Below are 23,922 nucleotides of genomic sequence, written 5' to 3' on the forward strand. Positions count from 1 at the left end.
ACCCCAATTCCATCCCGGAAGGGAAGTTGGAGACCAGTTCTCAGGCCTTGAGGAGGCCTTGCACAATGCTAAAACCTGCAGCAGGGGGATGAATTCACCAGGAGTGGGAACTGTTTGCCCCTCAGTGGGAGGAATCCCCACTCTCTGTAGCTGAAAACATCAGCTACAACCCCAACAGAACATAGAACAGTACAGTACAGTACAGGCCCTTTGGCCCTCGATGTTGTACCAACTTTTTATCCTACTCTATCAAACTAACCTACATTCCCTACATTTTAATATCATCCATGTGCCTAAACAAGAATTGCGTAAATGTCCCTAATGTATCTGACTCTACTACCACCACTGGCAGTGCATTCCACATACCCACCACTCTCTCTATGTAAAGAACCTACCTCTGGCATCTCCCCTAAACCTTCCTCCAATCACCTTAAAACTATGTCCCTCATGATTGCCATTCCTGCCCTGGGAAAAAATCTGACTATTCACCCTCTCTTTGCCTCTCATCGTCTTAAACCCGTCTATCAAGTCATCCCTCATCCTTTACCAATCCCATAAGAAAACCCCTAGCTCCCTCAACCTTTCTTAAGACATTCCCTCTAGTCCAGGCAGCATCCTGGTAAATCTCCTCTGCACCCTCTCGAAAGCTTCCACATCCTTCCTAAAATGAGGCGATCAGAACTGAACATAATATTCCAAGTGTGGTCTAACCAGGGCTTTATAGAGCTGCAGCTCTTAAACTCAATCCCCCTGCTAATGAAAGCTAACACAGCATACACCTTTTTAACAACCCCATCAACTTGGGTGGCAACTTTGAGGGATCTATGGACATGGACCTCAAGATCCCTCTGTTCCTCCACACTGCTGAGAATCCTGCCTTTAACCCAGTATTCTGCATTCAAATTTGACCTTCCAAAATGAATCACTTCACACTTTTCCAGGTTGAACTCCATCTGCCACTTTTCAGCCCAGCTCGGCATCCTGTCAATGTGCCATTTTAGCCTACAAAGGCCTTCCCCATACTATCCACAACTCCACCAACCTTTGCGTCATTAGCAAACCTACTAACCTCACATCCTCAAAAGGATTCAATAAGGTTTGTGAGGCATGACCTGTCCCTCACAAAGCCGTGCTGACTATCTCTAAGTAAACTGTGCTTTTCCAAATAATCATAAATCTTGTTCTCAGAATCCTCTCCAATAATTTGCTGACGTAAGACTGACTGGTCTGTAATTCCCAGGATTATCCCTATTCCCTTTCTTGAACAAGGGATAATATTTGCCACCCTCTAATCATCTGGCAGTATTCCAGTGGACAGTGAGGATGCAAAGATCATCGCCAAAGGTGCAGCAATCTCTTCCCTCACTTCCTGTAGTAACCTTGGATATATCCTGTCTGGCCCAGGGGATTTATCTTTCCTCATGTTTTTCAAAATTTCCAGCACATCCTCCTTTTTAACATTAACCTGCTCGAGCGTATCAGCCGGTTTCATGCTGTCCTCACAAACAAGGTCCCTCTCAGGACTGGATATTGAAGTAACGTATTCATTAAGGATCTCCCCTACCTCTTCTGACTCCATGCACAAATTCCACCTCTCCCTCTCCCTTCCCTTCCTCCCCCCCCCATTACTGATTGACCCTACCCTCACTCTGGCCACCCTCTTGCTTCTCACATAAGTGTAGAATGCCTTAGGGTTTTCCTTAATCCTACCCACTAAGGCGTTTTCATGCCTATTTCTAGCTCTCGTAAGTCCATTCTGCAGTTCATTCCTGGTTACCTTGTAACCCTCTACAGCCCTGTCTGATCCTTGCTTCCTCAACCTTAAGTAAACTTCCTTCTTCCTCCTGACTGGATGTTCCACATCTCTTCTCATCCAATGTTCCTTCACCCTACCATCCCTTCCTTGCCTCAGTGGGACAAACCTACCCAGCACTTCCAGCAAGTGCTCCCTAAACAATCTCCACAGTTCTGTCATATATTTACCCGAGAATATGTGTTCCCAGTTCCTGCTGCATAGCATTGCAATTCCCCCTTCCTAAATTAAATACTATCCCATACCATCTGTTCCTATCCTTCTCCATGACTACAGCAAAGGTCGGAGTTGTGATCACTATCACTGAAACGCTCTCCCACTGAGAGATCTGACACTTGACCTGGTTCATTGCCAAGCACCAAATCCAATATGGCCACCCCTCGAGTCAGCCTATCTACATATTGAGTCAGGAATCCTTCCTGGACACCTGACAAAGTCTGCTTCATCCAAATTATTTGAACTAAGGAGGTTCCAATCAGTATTAGGGAAGTTGAAGTCACCTGTGACGACAACCCTGTTACTTCTGCACCTTGCTAAAATCTGCCTCCCAATCTGCTCCTCCATGTCTCTGTTGCTATTGGAGGATCTATAGAAAGCTCCCAATGAAGTGGCTGCTCCTTTCCCATTTCTGACTTCCACCCATACTGATTCTGTACAGAAACCCTCAACAACCCTTCTTTCTGCAGCTGTGATACGATCCCTGATTAGCAATGCCACTCCCCCACCTCATTTACTCCCCCCTCTATTCCTTTTGAAACATGTAAACCCCGGAACATCCAACAACCGTTCCTGGCCCCGTGGTATCTCTGTCTCTGTAATGGCCACAACATCGTTGCTCTAAGTACTGATCCATGCTCTAAGCTCATCACCCTTATTCCTGACGCTTCCAGAGATTGGTAGTGGGCACTGCACGGATTGTCCCAGGAAGGCCCAACTTAATGCCAAACCCAGGTAAGTTGGTGACATTGGGCAGGAATGGCTAGGTCACCAAAGCAGGGTCAGGGGAAAAAGGGGTTTGAATTTGAATGAGAACAATAAGGCACCCTCCAACGATAGAACTCCTCCCTTCCCCCCCATTTGAAAACATTTTAAAAAAAAGGTCCACTTGTCTACTCTCTTTTGCTTATATTAGGTATTACCTCAACCCAAATCATGAGTAATTGAGCTTTTAACACCTGTAGTTATTTATTCACACAGCGCAAGTCAGCGTCTCTATTATGGGGTCACCTCATGGGGGGGGCAGGTCTGGTAGCCTCGGAGTTCTTCCTATTTCATGTGCACCACCTGAACTGAAAATACTCAGCGACGCAACCAAACCCAGCCCCTTGCCCCTTTCCTCTTGAATGCCCCTCTAGCGGAGGTTGCTTTGCATCTATCCTCGTGAATCCTTTCAACAGTTTAAACCTAAACCACTGAGGCACACTCTGTGCCTTTATAAATACTGATTGTTGACAGTACATAAACTGGACCTGAATAGATGTTTATTTTGAGGAGTGGGAACTAAGGGTTTTTTTCACTGACCTCAAGTTCTGACCCAAATCCAGTCCACCCCTGCTCCCAAAGTACCTAGAAAAGTTGCGCATCATGGTGACAAAGGCTCATTAACCATTGAGGGTAGGATTTTAGATTAGAGTGGTGCTGGAAAAGCACAGCAGTTCAGGCAGCATCCGAGGAGCTCCTCAGGCAGCATCCGAATACTCCTGATGAAGGGCTTTTGCCCGAAACGTTGATTTTCCTGCTCCTCGGATGCTGCCTGACCTGCTGTGCTTTTCCAGCACCTCTCTAATCTAGACTCTGGTTTCCAGCATCTGCAGTCATTGTTTTTACCTGGTAGGATTTTAGATTTTAGGCCTATATTTCAGTTAAGGGAAAGAGTGGGTGTTTCCACCCCGAGATTCCATCTCACTAACTTCTTAAACCTTTCAATTCAAAAACGCCCTCATCAAATCGGGCCTCTGTTGTGGTTCAGCTGGGGAGAAGGCCCTCTCAGGTGCCTGGCATCCAGTTCCTGATCTGCTGCCTTCTGAGTGTTGGGCAACAAGGCCACCTTGAACACTTCTGCTAAAACGAAAAACACTGTGGATGCTGGAATAAAAACATAGCACTAGAGAAACTCAGGTCTGGCAGCAGCTGTGGAAAGAGAAACAAAATTAAACATAGAATGTTGGAGCAACAGGAGGCTATTCAGCCCTTTTAGCCCTGCTCCACCATTCATTATGACCATGACTGATCAAACTCAGTCCCCCCCTTCCTGCTTTCTCCCTATACTCTTTGACCCCTATCGCTCCAAGAACTATATTTAGCTGCTCAGCTACTTTCAGGGGCAAAGAATTCCACAAGCTCATCACTCTCCTAGGTGATGAAATTTCTCCTCAACTCAATCCTAAACGCCATACCCTGTGTCCTCCAGACTGTGACCCCTGGGCCTGGACTCGGAATTGGAGAGTGTGGGGTGCAGGATAGAGACCACAAACTGATATGCAGCCAGCACAGTTTGGTACCTCCACCCAACTCCGTGCCTCAGATGGATGAGGAGTGAAAAGTTAAAGTCCAGGGCCTCCTGACTGGAGTCTGATCGATGCCCAATAAATGCTAAATGCACCAGAAGGGAGCGATCCATCACTTTAAAACAAAGAACATTACAGCGCAGTACAGGCCCTTCGGCCCTCGATGTTGCGCCACCCTGTGGAACCAATCTGAAGCCCTTCTAACCTACACTATTCCATTCCTGTCCATATGTTTATCCAATGACAATTTAAATGCCCTTAAAGTTGGCGAGTCGACTACTGTTGCAGGTAGAGCTTTCCATGCCGTTACTACTCGGAGTAAAGAAACTCCCTCTGACCCCTGTCCTGCATCTATCACCACTCAATTTAAAGTTATGTCCCCTTGTGCTAACCATCGCATTAGATTAGATTAGATTAGATTAGGTTAGATTCCTACAGTATGGAAACAGGCCATTTGGCCCAACAAGTGCACACCGACCCTCCAGAGAGTAACCCACCCCTGACTCATGCACCTATCACTATGGGGCAATTTAGCCTGGCCCATTCACCTGACCTGCACATCTTTGGATTGTGGGAGGAAACCCACACAGACACGGGGAGAGTGTGCAAAGTACACACAGACAGTCGCCCAAGGTGGGAATCGAACCCAGGTCCCTGTCGCTGTGAGGCAGCAGCGCTAACCACTGAGCCACCCAGGATCACTCTTGTCTGGGAGTGCACTACAGGATGCATCTCTTTCAAGCATGAACCAGATGAACAATAGTCACATCACAGGAGAGGTTTCCACTTCACACTGAAGCTTGTACTGGACTTGCTTTCTGGAGAGTACTCACAGTTGTCACTTTGTTTTCCAGGTCGATTCCTCCACCGATGCTGAATCCAAGACCAGACCCTTCCTCTTTGTGCAGGACCACAACATGAATGTCTTCAAATTGCTGTGGAGGGAGAAGGATTACAATGGCATTTGTACTTTGTGGGCACCTACCAAACACAACTTCTCAATACCTCACTACAAACTCTGGCTCTCACCCAGGAGGCAGCAGGTTGTGGGAATTTGAATTCTAGATTCAAATCTAGGCTAATACTTCTCATGGAGGAGTGAGTGTGGCACTGTTTGCAGTGTTAAAATATAGCTAAGACATTAAACTGAGCTTTCATCTGCCCTCTTAAGTGCACATTTAAAAAATCCCACAGCTGCTGTCTTGAAGAGAGCAGTGGGTCAGTGCAATAGAGTGTCTTAGTACATCAACTTTGGGGACTGATTAAGAAGTAACCGAGTCGATGTGTGACTGGAAAACCACATAGCTTCAGAACAGGTAAAAGAATGGCAGGTTTCCATTCCCAACAGACATTAGTGAACTGATTAGGTCTTGCCAACAGTCTAGAATCATAGGATCCTTATAGTACCACAAGAGGCCATTCAGCCCATCGGGTCTGCACCAACCCTCCAAAGAGCACCCCCAGCCACACTCACCTCCCTACCCTATCCCTGTAATCCCACATTTCCTAAGGCTAACCTACCTAGCCTGCACATCCCAGGACACTCTGAACAATTTAGCATGGCCAATCTGCCTAACCTGCCCATCTTTGGACTGTGGGAAGATACCTGAGCAACCAGGGAAAACCCAGGCAAACACGGGGAGAACATGCAAACTCCACACAGAGTTGCCTCAGGGTGAAATCCAACCCGGGTCCCTGGCGCTGTGAGGCAGCAGTGCTAACCACTGAGCCACTGTGCTGCACCAAAACTGGCAATTTGTTTTCATTGTTATTAGCATGACCTTGTACTTACAGATTTGGGCACCATGTTTTTAGATTAGTTAGTTTTTAAGATTAGATTCCCTACAATGTGGAAACAGGCCCTTCGGCCCAACCAGTCCATACCAACCCTCTGAAGAGGAACCCACCCAGACCCATTTCCCACTGACTGATGCACCCAACACTGTGGGCAATTTAGAATGGATAATTCACCTGACCTGCACATCTTTGGACTGTGGGAGGAAACCGGAGCACCCGGAGGAAACCCACGCAGACACGGGGAGAATGTGCAAACTCTACACAGACAGTCGCCTGAGCCTGGAATCGACCCTGGGACTCCGGTGCTCTAAGGCAGCAGTGCTAACCACGGAGCCACTGTGCTGCCCACGGTTGAAGACAAGTGCCAGACAGAGAAACTATTCCTGCTTGCAAGAGGATTGAGAACCAAAGAACTCAGTTTTAAAGTGTTTGCAAAAGAAGCAAATGTCAGATGAGGAAAGGAAAGGAAAAGCTTTGACAGTGAGTAGTTGGGGTCTGGAATGCGGTGGCTGAGAGGGTCATGGAGGAAGGTTCAACTGAGGCTTGCAATAGGCCATTGGATGATTAATAAATAGAAACAATGCAGTGTTACAGACAAAATGCAGGAGTTTGGTAATAAGCCAAAATGCTCAGACACAATGGGCGAAATGGCCTCTTGCAACATCTTAATTCTGCAATTCTGTACTCTCCTCACACTGTCAGAGGACCTTTAGCACCATCCTGAACCATCAGAACAGTCAATAAGGGGCAAGCTTGCAATTTCAAGAGTGTAACACATTTCAGCTCTCCAACTGAGCATTAATCTAGATTACAAAATTCCCTTCTCCCACCTAGAGTTTCTGTAGAAAGTGAAGAAATATCATCTTAGCCAACACTGCTTACATTACAGAGGAATACAAAGAACTCAGAAACGGGTCAACCATCCAAGGTTGGTTATGTGGCACACAGCTTCCTCCCATTCTGCTTCATCTCACATGGTTTTTATTTAATCAGGCAACAGAATAGACATAGAATCCCTCCAGTGTGGAAGCAGGCCTTTCAGCCTGCAAGTCCATGCCAATCTTCCAAAGAACATCCCACCCAGACCTCTCACCATCCCATTTCCACATTTCCCATGGCTAACCCACCTAGTCTACACATCTTTGTATTGTGAGAGGTGACTGGAGCTCCCAGAGGAAAACCACACAGACACGGGGAGGACATGCAAACACCATATGGGCAGTCACCCAAATTGAACCCAGGTCCCTGACGCTGTGAGGCAGCAGTTCTAACCACTGAGCCACTGTGCCCAGTGTGATGTGAGCATCACTGGGCCAGCTTTTATTGCACATCCTGAACTGCCCTGGAAGGGATGGTAGTGAGCTGCCTTCTTTATAACTGCTGGAGTCCATGTGGTGTAGACATACCCGGAAAGCTGTTAGAGAGGCAGTTCCAGGATTTTGATCCAGTGACAGTGAAGGAACAGCAATTTTTTTCCAAGTCAGGATGGCTTGTAGATTGGAGTGGAATGGAGTGTCCTCATATATCTGTCAGTCTTTTTCTTCTAAGTGCTAGAGATTGCAGGTTGGGAAGTGCTACATAAGAAATCTGGGTAAGTTGCTGTAGCGCATCTTGTAGACGGTATGCATCACTGCTACTGTGTGTCGGCAGATTAAGGAGTGAATGTTGAAGTATTAACTATCAAGCCAACACAGCAAAAAAAAAGCATAGTGCATGAAAAATAACTCATAGCTCAAAGCACTTTGAAGACAATCAACAAAAGATGTGATAAGGCAATGTATAAAAGCAATTTTTTCTTTCTCTCTTTCCTTCTCTGTCAATTGATTAGATTTTTAGATTACCTACAGTGTGGAATCAGGCCTTCGGCCCAACAAGTTCACAACGACCCGCCGAAGCGCAACCCACCCATTCCCCTACATTTACCCCTTCAACTAACACTACGGGCAATTTAGCATGGCCAATTCACCTGACCCGCACATCTTTGTGACTGTGGGAAGAAACGGGAGCACCTGGAGGAAACCCACGCAGACACGGGGAGAATGTGCAAACTCCACACAGTCAGTCGCCTGAGACGGAAATTGAACCCTGGTCTCTGGCGCTGTGAGGCAGCAGTGCTAACCACTGTGCCACCCGTAAATTGTTCTGTCCTTTCTGACTCTCACACATTGCAAAGCTTCCTTCTGGTGAGAAAATTACAAATTGTTTGTGAGCAGATTGCATCTTAAATTCATCCAAATATAACTGTTACAGAAATATGTATGGCATGGAAACAGCCCCTTTGGTCCAATTCGTCCATGCTGACTAATTCTGCTCATCATGGTAATCAAATCCTTTACTTCTGCAAGACCAGTGGGACATGAGATAGAGTTTATAAAAACCTGCAAAAGGCTTTAGAAGAGAAGGAGTTTGACATAACAGATGTGTGTACATCACATTCTTGGGCATAACCCTGACCAATCCTACAAATTGCTTTTGCTACCCAGTAAACAAAAGGAAAAACATTTTTTTGTACTGAAATAAAATTGGACGTAACCATCTAAAAAGGTCTATGGACTAAATGCTGAAATGCTTCTCACCAGCCCTGAGTCTTGCTAATGGGAGCACGGATCTATGAATCAGGCCTGGATATACGCATTAATAATTCAGAAACTTTTAGCTTTTGGATGATTTTAAGTGTGAGGATTTTGTAAGCTGCTCTTTCTCAGAGGAATTAAGGCAGGGGTCATTGCTTCCTGCCATTTCATAACTATCAGCAAAGTGGTAGATGGTGAATTTATACAGTATCTGCATCAATTAGGAGGGTGCATTGGAATTAGCACAGGAGAACAAACAAATGATATCAGAAGAAAAAACACTTTCAGTGCAGAGTACAAGTTTATGCATCCTCACTTGTTATTGTTAGGTTTGTTCAATGCGGAAAATCAGACTTAAAAAGCACCTACTTAGTCTATAAAATGTGAATGGCAGCTTAACATTAACAGCTAGAGTAGAGGCCTTCAGGATTTTCACTATAGATGTACTTCTATGACTCTGCTTCCAATGTGGAGCCTTAAATATAGTTCAGAGAAGGAAGCAGCACTCACAAACTATCTCCTGTGCTCTTATCTAGCAAGACTCCAAAGTGAGAAACTCCACAAGACCACCCCTCAAATATTATTTTGAGATTTGTATATGTTCCTAAACACGTCAGAGAAATATAATCATACTCAGACAGAGAGGGGAATCAGGGATATGACAATATCAAGTTAAAGATCACGCCAAATAAACTCGTCAAATCTGCGTTATTACAACAATTCTACTGTTTCGTATGATAAACCAATCTCCAGAGCAGACCACTAGTTTAGTTTATACTCCCATAATTTTGTTGCTAAGGGCCCATTCACAAGAGTAGACGTTACAGGTCCTAGAGCCTGCTCTCAGTATGATCTTAGCTGATCAGCTGCCACAATTCAAAATTTCCCATTATTCTTAAAACGTGCCCCAAAGTCAGTGTTAGCCAATTGCCAGGGCATTGCACTCATTCCTTCATGGTCAAACCTTTAAGGTCTCCTCATCCAAGCTCTTCACTTCCTCGATCAGTTTCTCCAGCTCGTCTGCAGGCATCGAGGATATGACCGACTGGGCAGAAACACAGGCAGATAACGATGAGGAGCGTTCCCTTTTATCATCTTTGCTCTGATTTTCATCTGTCAGACTGATAGTGCAGACTCGTAATTCTGCAAGACTAGAAGAGGAGCCACACACTCAGTTTAGTTTAAGTTCATTAATGCAGGAGAAAAACACAAGCTTTTACATCAAACTCATAAAACTCATTAAGATTTGTTTACCCGTCTCTTCAGCCAGGGATGAGGACATTGCGCACCGGGGTTTAGAATGAGATACTATTGTGCTAACCAAAGTTAAATTTAACTCTCTCAGAAAATTTTTGTCCACTTCCTAAGATAACCTCTTCTACAAGTGCAAAGTCACATTTCTGCCCATTAGTACTCTTAGGTAATTCACATCACAGGGTAACAGTTATCAGGGGTAAATGCTGAAGTTGTGGTAAATGTTTCTTGACTATAACCAGAGACCCAAGCTAATGCCTGGAGGACATAGATTCAGATCCACCATAGCAGCTGGTAGAATGTAAATGCAATGAATAAATCACTAATTATAAACTTGTCTGGCAGCAACGGTGGCCATTGTATCTATCATTGATTGTCTTGCTATTCTCCTTCAGGGAAGAAAATCTACATCTTTACTCAGTTTGATCTACATGTGACTCCAATCCCACACCAATGTGGATGGCTCTTAACTACCTTCTGAAATGCTCAATTCAGGGACACAAAGCAAATATGCACAGATCTCAGGAAAGGATAAAGAACAGAATTTGTAATTGATACTACAGTTATCCATTGATTTCTAATGGAGTCACATTACATCTTCTCAAGCAAGCACAACTTTTTTGTGCAGTGATTTAAGTACAGGTCCATAGTTCCTCGAAAGTGGAGTCGCAGGTAGACAGGATAGTGAAGGTGATGTTTGGTATGCTACCGCTTTTGGTCAGTGCATTGAGTACAGGAGTTGGGAGGTCATGTTGCAGCTGTACAGGACATTGGTTAGGCCATTTTTTTGAAATATGGCATTCAATTCTAGTCTGCCTGCTATAGGAAGGATGTTGTGAAATTTGATGTAGAGGTGCCGGTGTTGGACTGGGATGGACAAGGTCAGAGGTCAGTCGACACCAGGTTGTGGTCCAACAGGTTGATGTGAAATTACAAGCTTTTGGAGCGTTGCCCCTTCGTTAGGTGAGTGAGAGAGAAGCACACAGACACAGAATTGATAGGCCAAGAGATCAATGGGCAGAGGGATCCAAAGATGAGATCATATAGTCTCTCTAACTTAATTAGTTTGTACAGTTTTGGATTACTTATTACTTTGGTTACACCGAATATGTTATTCCAATCATTTGGTTGTTTCCAGCACCACCTTATTTTTAATTTTTTGTAATCATCTTTCTGCCTCATTTAATCGGATTATCGGTCATCCCTTCACTTGCTATTTAGTTGTTGACACTTTACTCACACCGTATGACACTCTTGATCACCTATATTCAACCTGTTGACCCTCCACTCTCACCCTTTGTCTGATATTTTGATCTCTCTGCCCATTGTGTTTGTGTGCTTCTCTCTCACTTCACCAGACGAAGGGGAAGCACTCTGGAAGGCTTGTGATTTCAAATATATTGGTTAGACTATAACCTGGTGTCATCTGACTTCCAACCTTGTGAAACTTGAAAGAGCTCAGAAAAGATTTATGAGGACATTGCCAGGGTTGGAGGATTTGAGAGGCTGAGTAGACGGAGGGGAGACCTTATAGGTTTATAACATCATGAGGAGCATGGATAGGGTAAACGGACAAGGTCTTTTCCCCCTGGGGTGGGGGAGTCCAACATTAGAGGGCACAGGTTTCTGCTGAGAGGAGAAAGATATAAAAGGGACCTAAGGAGCAACTCTTTCACACAAAGGGCAGTGCATGTTCAGAATGAGATGCCAGAGGATGTGGTGGAGGCTAGTACAATTGCAACATTTAAAAGATATTTGAATGGGTATATGAATAAGGAGGATTTAAGATGGAAATGGGCCAAAATGTGGCAAATGGGACTAGACTTATTTAGAATATATGTGGTTGGCATGGACGAGTAGGGTCCGTTTCTGTGCTGTATCACTATCCCTCAGTGACGCTAAGTGTGTAAAATAGGAATCAGATAGTGGGACTATTTACACGGTACATTTAAGCTTATGGGCACCATCTGTGTGCAAGATTCATTCAACCCACAAGCTCCATTTAAATGAGGGGAACTCCCAACATGTGACCACAGGAGTTGACAAGTTTCTCAGTCATTTGTTTGCTCATTGTCAACGTAGCCCATAAACATACATTTCAGACATCAATACAGAAACAAATACAGCGGTTTTATTTATTGCCAGCCTTGTGTCAGAACAACCTTCAACTCTAAGGCAGGAGGAAATGGGTTCAAGTCATAGTGCAGAGACTGTGCGCAGTTTCAGTTGACACACCAATGCAGTACTGGAGTGTTGCATTGTCTGAAATGCCAGTTTCCGGATGAGATATTAAACAAAGGTTTTGTCTACTCTTTTTAGGCATCTACCCTGTTAGGCACCCTAGGAATCTTGTATGTTTCAATAAAGTCACCTCTCATTCTTCTAAACACCGAGTACAGGCCAAACCTACTCAGCTTCTCCCCATGTGAAAATCCCTCCATGCCCAGAGTCAGCCAAACTAACCTTCCCCAAAACCAATATCTCTTTTCTTAGATAAGATGACCAAAAACTATTCACAGTACACCAGGTCCAGTCTGACTAATGTCTTGTCTATGTTTTGCAGTCTTACCCTTTTCCATAGCCCATCCCTTTTGAAATAAAACCTAACAGTCCATTTTTCCTTCCCTTTTAGCTGCTAAAATTGAGTGCGAGCTTTTTGTGATTCATGAACAAAGACCCCCCAAAATCTCTGTGCTCCAACTTCCTGCTGTCTTCCTCATTTCAATAATATTCAGCTAGTTTATTGTTCTTGCCATGTATGTAACCTCACATCTTCCCACATTATATTCCATCCGCCGAGTTTCTGCCTGGTCTGCCTATATCCCTCTGTTGACACCTGGTGTCATCCACAAACTTGGTTACAGTACATTTGCATCCATCATCTAAGTCAGTAATATACATTGGAAATAATTGTGTCCCGGCACGGACTCCTCTAGCACTATGCAAGTTGGAAATTGCTATTCTGAAAATACCTCAACTTTCTGGTTTCTATTAGTTAGCCAATCCTCTATACCTGCTGATATACTATCTGCAATGGGCTCTTGTCTTATTATGCACCTATATGTACAATTCTGTATTAAATGCCTTTTGGAAATACAAATACATTACAGCTACTGCTTCTCCTGGGTCTATCCTGCTTGTTACCTCCTCAAAGAATTCTAGTACATTTATCCAGCGTGATTTCCTCTTCTTGAAATAATGTTGATTCTGCTTGATTGTATTGTGTACTTCTAAATGCTCTACTATTACATCTTTTATAATAGACAGACTCCTAATGACATATGTTAAGCTAACTGGCCCATAGTTACATGTTTTTTTGTATTCCTCCCGAATTGAATAAGGGTGCTATATTGGCAGTTTTCCAATGCTCTGGGACTGTTCCAGAGTCTTGGAAAAATACAGCCAATGTATCCATTATCCCTTTAAAATCCTAGGATGTAATCCATCAGGTCCCAGGGACTTAATGGCCTTTAACCCCACTAACTTCTTCCAAGTTTCTCACTCTCAAACTGAATACTAAATTCTATCACGTTATGGTCACTAAATCCTATTTTCTACTCGGAGATTTTTTCTAAAACAAAACCAGCCACATTAGACATGCCCAGACCCAGCTAGTCAGAGCAGCAGCCAGAGTGCAGTAAGCCTGGGTGTATGGCAGCAGCGGAGTTTCTCAATAAAAAGCCTGAGAGTTGAGGCCCATATTGAGCTAAGCAGATCAGCAGCTAAAGCCAACAGGAACCCTGTGAGAGTTCACAAGGACTGATGAGAGTGACCTTAGTGCAAAGCAGAGAGCTGATTGGTTATTAATGGTTAAAGTGTTTTAGTTCTTCACTTTAAAGCTGTATTAAGGAAAGGGAAGGGTTCTAGTTTCTTTTTAAAAGAAAAAAGTTAATTAATTTTCTACTTGGCTTTAAATTTAGGGTAGGACTATTTTAACTAAGCAGATGGTGGGGAGCTCATTGTCCTATGTTGCACAGCCTGTAGTATGTGGTATGTTTAAGCCAATCCTGGATGACCACATCTGCAGCAAGTGTCATCAGTTCAGCCAGTTTGGGTGCTGGCTAGAACCACAGTAGCTCATTGGGGAGCCTGAGAGTTACGTGGAGAGCGTGTAGTCACCCTTCAGCTTAAGAGAGGGGATCAGTCGGAAGAAGGGAGGTAGTCAGGCAAAGTCTAGTGTGCATCCCACTCCAGAACAGCTTTTCTGGCAAAGCAGGGGAGTGGGGCTAATCAACCATGATCTCATTGAATGGCAGGACAGGCTTCAGGGGCTGAATGGCCTCCTATTTCTTATGACTGTCACATTTTCCGACATACACCAGCCTGAGGACCTTTGGATATCCTGAGGTTTTAAAAAGTCTTCTATAAATATGTGGTTTAATTCAGTCAGTCATTCATTTCTTTCCTTGATGCTGATGCTCTGTGGGGAGAGGGGTGACTCCTGGGCAGCCCCTTTCTTGATTATAGGGCTCTCCTTCCAGGGGCAGCAGTTGACCAAATCCTTCCTGGGACAAGAAAATATTCACCAAACTTAATAATCAAGAACAGCCTGCTGGGACAGGGACATCTGTTACCAAGACCACACAGCAGAGAAGGAATGTTGGAGTTTGAATTCAATCACATGGTTCCAGGATAATAGGAACATTCAGGGGTTGGGAAAGAGAATTTGGTCCAGCGATCTCCATGTTCCCATTGTCACCTTTTCACCAAATCCTTTGGTGTTGAGTTTTTCCTGAAATATAGCTCTTTAGGGGAGTAAAGGGCTGGCACAGTGGCTCAGTGGTTAGCATTGCTGCCTCACAGCGCCAGGGTCCCAGGTTCAATTCCAGCCTTGGGCGACTGTCTGTGTCGAGTTTGCACATCCTCCCTGTGTATGCGTGGGTTTCCTCCCACAGTCCAAAGTTAGGTGAATTGGCCATGCTAAATTGCCCATAGGTTAGGTCCGTTAGTCAGAGGGAAATGGGTCTGGGTGGGTTGCGCGTCGGTGTGAACTTGTTGGGCCGAAGGGCCTGTTTCCACACTTAGTAATCTAATCTAAAACATGAATGATTTACTGTGAAGTGCAGTGACTGTTGTACTGGAGATAAATGTGACAATTTTGGATATATTGAGACTCACAATTAACGATGAGGTTACTGATCAGGTAATCTGATACAAAAACAAATAGCTGGAAATGCTCAACAGATCTGGCAGCATCTGTGGAGTGAAATCAGAGTTAATGTTTTGAGTCGAGGGACTGTCAGAACTCTAAACTCAGGAAATCTGAACATTTGGTGGAAATGGCTAAGGGCCAATGTTGACTAAAGGACGTGAGAAAATTTCTAGTGCCTATTTAAGGGAACATTCAGCCAGACAGCACAAGACAAGAGAAAGAGTTGTGTATTATTGCTGTAACATTATACTCCCTATTCTCCAATCCATTTTTCACTCCAATAAGGCATCACTTCAGCAGCAGAAACCGTCAGAGTTTGTCCTTCGGTCACTAAAGCAAAGTCTTGGCTTGATATTACACCCAAACAGTAACATATTTGACAAAGAGAACCCTTCAATAATCACTGCAACATCAGTTTAGTGGCCCTAGTGAGGTTTGATAAGCAAGCATCTGCGTCAGAAACAAATTTAAAACCAATTAAACTGCCTTCTAAGTTTACTAAAATGATTTTGTATTTACATTAATTTATATTAAGTGGTGGTGATATATAATTTGTAAAATAGATTATATAAAAGTGAAAGTTTTTGATGCGTTGCCCAGTCAGCAAAGAGGGGTGAATATTATGGTCTGTTATTGGCTTTATTAACCTGTCTCAAAGACCAAGAGGAACATGATTGGCTCTCAGTTGTTCTTGGGAGCCCCCTGGAGGATTCCACAGAGCACTACTTGCAGAGACCAACTTTGATCAGGACATAGGAACTAGTGGCAGGAGAGGACTATTTGGCTCATTCAGCCTGCCCCACCATTTAATACCTTCATGGTTGATCTGTTGCCTCCAGGTTCACTTTCTTGCCAGCTCCCAATATCCCTTAATTCACTGAGACCTCAAAAACGGATTGCAATTCAGGCCAAAAGCTTTGCCCTCCATGATTTGAGTTATTGACACATCCTACCTGAGAGAGAAGCCTTTCTCCAGCTGACAGTTGTTAACCGTCGGTGATGCCAATGGGGATTGATCAGTCCACAACAGGTCCTGGTCGGAAGGAGAGTAAGGAGAGCTAGGGCACGTGTTCCTGGGGCTTCCACACCAAGATCCTGGTGACTGTGGAAACGCAAGTACACTTTTCATCAGAGCATGCGAGACCTGGTTGCTGATGGTGTGTATCTTGTCACTGCTTGCAGACAGCAATCCTTCTCTCATACCTTTAACTTCAAAAACATCATATGAGGAATTGGAGGCTAGTGGGAAGCTCCTAGTTCGAAGGCCAGGTGACTTTACCAGCTGTGACAGTACCTGTGGGGAGCCACATGGAGAGGTGGATAGTTCACTACTCACACTGTTACTTCTCCTTGGACCGCAGCTCGAGTATATCTTGCTATCTCGAGCTTCAGCTGGTACCTCAGCCCCTACCTTCTGGGATACAGTCACTGCTTTCCCATTATCAGGGGGCTGGGTGGCAGGGACTGGAGGTAGAGGCGGTGCTTTAGAATCACGTTCAATACTTGGCGCAGAGACGGTTCTTTCCACGGTTTTAGCTGAAACCGGAGATGGTGAACAAGTGTCCCTTTTGTTCCCTTTGTCCAGGGTGTCAGCACTAGAAAGTGTTTCAAATGAATAGATCCTTTGTTTTATGGACTGGGCTTGGGGAGCTACATTTCGAGATGAACCAAAGCGCCTCTCCTTGCTGCTCTTCGTCATGGTGTCAGGCACCTCCATCCCATTCCTTGAAGCTTTCAGACTTTGGCGGGACCACACTGGCTTGGGGGCAACAGGTGGCCCTTTCTTTACACTGGTCTTTTCTGCTGCTGAAGTAGTGGCACCGCTCTCGGTTTTCAAACCACCCATTAAAATGCGATTCCTGCCGGCTTCAAATGAACAGGCTGTTGCTCTTCCCTGTAGTTCAGGGTCATCTGTTGGAGATGTTCCTGTTTGATCAATTCTGGATCCTGTAACTTGAGAGCGTGAGGGGAAAGCATATTTGGATGAAGGCTCTGATATTCTTCCCTCTACTGCTGTGTCAGTTAGAACGGGGTCGAGCTGCTTCAAAGTTCGCCCTTCCACATCCTCAGCTGGAGGCAAGCTTTGACTTGTCTCATTTTTATGTGAAGCAATAGATTTGGAAACAGTCGAGTTTGAATTGCTGTTCTCCACAGAACCATCTCCATCAGACAGTCCATTGGTAAACGGACTGTGTTTGTTTTCAGTTCCATCCTGACTTTCTGCTCTTGGAGGGGGAGCTGACTGTTTGGAAAGTCCGTGAGATTGTGCAGTTGCTTGGTTCTCCTCCATTGCGTTATGAACAACTTCACCCCCTGAGTCCTCCATCATTGTAGATATACTTCTCGTTTGGAGGTTTTCTGTCTCTTCAGCAGTCTGCTTGCAGGCTTCCTGTTTCTCCCCCTCACAGCACAGATTCACACACGCCTGCCTTCTTAGCAGTGGCCTTGCTGGGCAGTTAGCTGAATTGCAAATGCACTGAATTAGTAAAATCACTCTAAAGCCTATCATGATGACATTGCATAATGCTGCAAGCTTAGAACCAAGCCCGGCGAGTGTGATGGTGGTATTTATCTAAATCTTCTCTTTAAACCTGGCACACAGTGTCATTTTGTAAACGCCATGGATTGGTGATTGATGGGGGATTGGTGGTGAAAGAGGTCACCCACATTCAGAATCTTAGAACCAACTATAATGCAAAGCACTGTCCATCCGACAATTTAAGTAAAACACTCCCCAGCAAAAAAAAACGTCAAACCAAAGCAATTTAAAATTCCGATGTGTTAATCGCTGTTGCATTACGTGTGGTTCTACTGTCACTATTAAATTGTGATGCAGGAATATGAAGTGCAATGTTATTATATCCCTTAAATCTTCTGAAATTGATAATGGGAACTTGCTACTTAATTTAACAATGCCATTTTTTAACACAGCTACTTAAATTCTATCACTTAATGAAAAACCCACACTCTGTAAAGTTCCGTCTTGTTTCCTGTGACTTGACATGCACAGTTTCACATTGTCAATTTTTTCAGCTGTCTGAAATTGAATAACTTCAGATGTTTAAAATTTACATATTAAAATATTTAAATATTAAAATTTACATATTGAAGACAAGCATTATGCCTCACCAGCATTCCCCTCCCAGCAACCAAATCTAATGCTCGGTCATTTCAACAAAAAAAATACCTTGATTTGCTCCTCTTAATTCAAGCCAATTTGAGTCCAGGACAGTTAAATGCTGATCTCCAGCCAGTCCTGACGTGAGGAGGTTGCTGTCAATGTAAACTGCTTTGTCCTCTCGTGGCTTCTGAGTCTTTATTTCCTGTGAAACAAACAGGAAACTCGCATTTCAAAGGTACTTACTGTCAGTTAGTGACAGAGGATTGCAAAGGTGCTCGATTATTATCCACTGAGTAGGGAGCTGAGAGAAGGCTGATCACTTGGACTGGCAACTAAACCCTTCTGGCTTGTTCAATGCGTGTTTGGACAATGAAATGTATCTGGTCCTGGCAAAGAGCTGAACAAAGTTGCAACATTCACCAATACAAAAGTTAAAAATCACACAACACCAGGTTATAGTCCAACAGGTTTATTTGGAAGCACTAGCTTTCAGAGCTCATTGGACTCACCACATCTTTTTATCATTTGCATTATATCATAACCATTTAAGCTTACTGGCTCGCTCAGTGATACCACTTACTCTGAGTCATAGGTTCAGGCTCTGCCCTGGATCTTGAGCATCACAACGATGTGTCTGTGTAGTACGGAGAGTACCTTGCATCGAGCCGGACAACATGGAATCAAACTCTTCTGTCCAACTCGTCCATGCTGACCAACTTTCCCAAACTAAACTAGCTCCACTTCCCTGCATTTGGCCCATGTCCCTCCAAGCCTTTCTTATTCATGTACCCATTCAAAGTTTTTTTTAAAATGTTGTAACTGTACCTGCATCTACTACTCCCTTTGGAAGTTCATTCCCGCATATGATCCACCCTGTGTGTGAAAACGTTGCCCCTCAGGTTTCTTTTAAATCTTTCTCCTCTCACCTTAAAAATATGCCCCCTAGTTTTGAACTCTCCCAACTTCGGGAAAAAGACCTTTGCCATTCACCTTATTTATGCCCCTCGTGATTTTATAAACTGCTTTAAGGTCACCCCTCAACTTTCTACGCTCCCATGAAAGAAGTCCCAGCCTCTCCAGCTACTCCTTCTAACTCAAACTCTCTAGCCCCAGCAACATCCTGGTAAGTCTTTTCTTTACCCTCTCCAATTTACTGAATGTCCTTCCTATAGCAAGGGGACCAGAAATATCCACAGGGCTCCAAAAGGGGCCTCACCAATATCCTGGACAATCTCAACAAGACATCCCAGCTCCTATATTCAAAGGTCCGAGCAGTGAAGGGAAGCGTGCTAAATGCCTTCTTTACCACTCGGTCTACCTGTGAAGCAACTTCTAAAGAATTACAAACCTGCATCCCTCGGTCTCTGTTCGACAACACAACCCAGGGCCCTACCATTAACTGTGTAAATCCTGCCCTTGTTTGTTGGACCAACATGCAATACTTTGCATTTATACAAATTAAACTCCATCTGCCACTTCTCAGCCCATTGACCTAATTGATCAAGATCTCTTTGTAATCTTAGATAACCTTCTTCACTCTCCACTATACCACCAATTCTGCTGTCATCTCAAACTTACAAACTACGCCTCCTAAGTTCTCATCCAAATCGTTTATATAAGTTACAAACCAGCACCCAGCATCGATCGCTGCAGAACACTGCTGGTCACAGGCATAAAGTCCAAAAAACAACCCTCTACCACCACTCTCCTATCACTAAGCCAAGTTTGTATCCAATTGGCAAGCTCTTCCTGAATCCCATGAGATGTAACTTCACTAATTTGCCAGGCAGAACCTTGTCAAATAGAACATAGAACATAGAAGAATACAGCGCAGTACAGGCCCTTCGGCCCTCGATGTTGCGCCGATCCAAGCCCACCTAAACTACACTAGCCCACTATCCTCCATATGCCTATCCAATGCCCGTTTAAATGCCCATAACGAGGGAGAGTCCACCACTGCTACTGGCAGGGCATTCCATGAACTCACGACTCGCTGAGTAAAGAACCTACCCCTAACATCTGTCCTATACCTACCCCCCCTTAATTTAAAGCTATGCCTCCTTGTAATAGCTGACTCCATACGAGGAAAAAGATTCTCACTGTCGACCCTATCTAAACCCCTAATCATCTTATACACCTCTATCAAGTCACCCCTAAACCTTCTTTTCTCCAATGAAAACAACCCCAAGTGCCTCAGCCTTTCCTCATACGATCTTTCTACCATACCAGGCAACATCCTGGTAAACCTCCTCTGCACCCGTTCCAGTGCCTCCACATCCTTCCTATAGTATGGCGACCAAAACTGCACACAATACTCCAGATGCGGCCGCACCAGAGTCTTATACAACTGCAACATGACCTCAGTACTCCGGAACTCAATTCCTCTACCAATAAAAGCCAGTACGCCATATGCCTTCTTCACCGCACTATTTACCTGGGTGGCAACTTTCAAAGATTTGTGTACATGGACACCAAGATCCCTCTGCTCATCCACACTACCAAGTATCCGACCGTTAGCCCAGTACCCCATCTTTTTATTACTCTTACCAAAGTGAATCACCTCACACTTAGCTACATTGAACACCATTTGCCACCTTTCTGCCCAGTTCTGCAGCTTATCTATATTCCGCTGTAACCTGCCACATCCTTCCTCACTGTCTACAACTCCTCAGACTTTCGTATCATCCGCAAACTTGCTCACCCAACTTTCTAACCCCTCCTCCAGGTCATTTATAAAAATGACAAACAGCAATGGTCCCAAAACAGATCCTTGCGGAACACTGCTAGTAACGGCACTCCAAGATGAACCTTTGCCATCAACTACTACCCTCTGTCTTCTTCCAGCCAGCCAACTCCTAATCCAAACCTCCAACTCACCCTCAATGCCATACCTCCGTATTTTTTGCAGTAGTCTACCATGGGGAACCTTATCAAACGCCTTACTAAAATCCATATACACCACATCTACTGCTTTCCCCTCGTCCACCTCCTTAGTCACCTTCTCAAAGAATTCAATAAGGTTTGTGAGGCACGACCTGCCCTTCACAAAACCATGCTGACTATCCTTGATCACATTATTCCTATCCAGATGTTCATAAATCCTATCCCTTACAATTCTCTCTAAGATTTTGCCCACAACAGAAGTGAGACTCACCGGCCTATAGTTACTAGGGTTATCTCTACTCCCCTTCTTGAACAAGGGAACCACATTTGCTAGCCTCCAATCTTCTGGCACTACTCTTGTAGACAACGAGGACATACAAATCAAAGCCAATGGCTCTGCAATCTCCTCCCTTGCTTCCCAGAGAATCCTAGGATAAATGCCATCAGGCCCAGGGGACTTATCTATTTTCACCCTTTCCAGAATTTCCAACACCTCTTCTCTACATACCTCAAAGCCATCCATTCTACTTAATTGTGACTCAGTACTCACATTGATAACAATGTCCTGTTCCTGATTGAATACTGACGAAAAGTATTCATTCAGTGTCTCCCCAATCTCTTCAGCCTCCACACGCAACTTCCCACTACTATCCTTGACTGGACCTATTCCTACCCTAGTCATTCTTTTATTCCTGACATACCTATAGAAAGCCTTAGGGTTTTCCCTAATCCTACCAACTAAGGACCTTTCATGTCCCCTCCTTGCTGCTCTTAGCTCTCTCTTCAGGTCCTTCCTGGCTACCTTATAACTCTCAAATGCTTTACTAAAGTCTATATAGACATCGTCCATCGCTCTGCCTTCATTAATCTCAAAAGAAAATTCAATCAAGTTTGTGAAACAGGATTTCCCATTGACAAAACCCATGCTGACTATTCCTAACCAGTCCTTGCCTCTCCAAAATGCATATAAATGCCAAATGTCAGAACCCCCTCCAACAAGTTACCGACTGTGGATGTCAGACTCACAGGTCTATACTCCCCAGGCTTCTCCTCACATTCTCTCTTCAATAAAAGCACAACATTAGCCACAGTCCAATCCTCCAACAGCTCACCTGTGGCTGTAGATGATACAAATATCTCTGGGGGGCTCACAATTTCTTCCCTAACTTCCCACAATGTCTTGGGATACACTTGATCAGGTACCGGCCATGTATCCACCTTTATGTTTTTTAAGACCTCCAGCACCACTACTTCTGTAATGTGGACTGTGTTCAAGACATCAATATTTATTTCCCCAAGTTCCTTAGTCTCCATTTCTTCCTCCACAGTAAAGACTGGTGCAAAATATGTTATCTTTCCCATCTCCTGTGGTTCCACACAGAGACAACCTTGTTCAGCTTTAAGATGGCCCTTTCTCTCTCTAGTTGTTCTTTTGCTCTTAATGTATTTGTAGAAATTTTGGGATTATCCTTAACCTTATCTGCTAAGGCTATCTCAAATGCTCTTTTGTTCTCCAGACGTTTCCCTCGAGAATGCTCCTACATCCCTTATATACTCAAGAGATTCGCTTATTCTCATCGTCTACCCCTAATATAGGATTCTTTCTTATTTTTGATCAGGGCCTCATTATCTTTATTGATCCCTTGTTCCCTACTGTTATCAGCCTTACCCTTCACTCTAACAGGAACACGACGCCTCGGAATTCTCATCATCTCCCGTTTGAAAGCCTCCCATTTGCCAATCATCCCTTTACTCGGGAACAGTCTACTCCAATCGACTCGTGAAAGTTCCTTCAAGAGTTGATTTATTCTAAGTCAGAACCTTAACGTTTGTACGACGCCTACCCTTTTCCGTACTATTTTATTGCAACATGAGAATTGTCACCTTTCAGATAACCAGTTAAACAGAGACCAAAGTCTTGGGTGGGCATGAAGAGCACTGTCTGAAGAGAGGAAGTGTTCTCCCCCATGTCAAAGCCAAGATTCATGACAAACAAGGATTATCTGGTTGTTATCACTTTATAGAAATCTGATCAATGTGCACAAAAACTCCTAGTTGAGAATACTGACTATACTTCAGAAGTACTTCCTTGGCTGCCAATAATTCCTGGACATCCTTAAGAGCACTTTCGAAAATGAGAAGAAGCCAAGAAGCTAGCATTCCATGTCTGAGACCCCCCCCCCACTGAGATTCCTGGATTAGGAAAAAAAAAATCGAAAGTAGTGCTGAAACTTCACGTCAATTTCACTGCCTGGAATTCACATGGACCTTTCCTCCTGGCCTCATGGAGGATAACATGCGGAAGGTAACAAGTAGAAATTGTGCCTTTGGAAAAACTCAAGCTCTGATTGATTACACAATCTAGGACTACTACCTAAAGGGCCACTAAAAACAAAATCAGTAACAATTTCCAAAAGGAGTTTGCAGAAGGAAAGGTTTTCAAGATTATGGAAAAGGATCAGGAAAGTGGCCTAATTAAGTTGCACCACAGAAAAGTTAGCACAATCACCAAGAGTGGAATAATTATGGCAAATGATGTGGAGGTACTGGTGTTGGACTGGGGCAGACAAAGTTATAAATCACACAACACCAGGTTTTAGTCCAACAGGTTTATTCGGAAGCACTAGTTTTCGGAGCGCCGCTCCTTCATCAGGTGGATGGCACACTTTCCAGAGGGGAATCTCACTCTTTCCATTGAGTGATGGTAATGATCTATTTTGTACCCAATCATAAGGAACATGCATGCAACCTGCAAAATTGCAACTCATCTCAATTTAGTCGTTTTTGATTTAACTTCAACCACATCAAACAGTGCAGCAGAC

General features: G+C 44.1%; 1 protein-coding gene across 3 annotated transcripts in view; it reads right to left on the bottom strand.

Moving 5' to 3' along the window:
• il16 (interleukin 16) overlaps window positions 1-23,922 on the bottom strand; it is a 215,368-nt gene that overhangs the window by 8,282 nt on the left and 183,164 nt on the right. For all 3 annotated transcript variants that reach the window (XM_087981256.1, XM_087981255.1, XM_087981254.1), the window contains 4 exons: window positions 18,284-18,419; window positions 16,050-17,556; window positions 9,655-9,841; window positions 5,154-5,255 (listed from right to left, as the gene is read on the bottom strand). In XM_087981256.1, coding sequence (XP_087837382.1) covers window positions 5,154-5,255; window positions 9,655-9,841; window positions 16,050-17,556; window positions 18,284-18,419 — 1,932 coding nt within the window. The remainder of the gene's footprint in view (window positions 1-5,153; window positions 5,256-9,654; window positions 9,842-16,049; window positions 17,557-18,283; window positions 18,420-23,922) is intronic.

This window comes from Chiloscyllium plagiosum, unplaced genomic scaffold, assembly GCF_037043375.1.
Source record: "Chiloscyllium plagiosum isolate Xiang-an unplaced genomic scaffold, Cpla_swu_hap1 HiC_scaffold_39, whole genome shotgun sequence".
Taxonomy (NCBI): Eukaryota; Metazoa; Chordata; class Chondrichthyes; order Orectolobiformes; family Hemiscylliidae; genus Chiloscyllium; species Chiloscyllium plagiosum.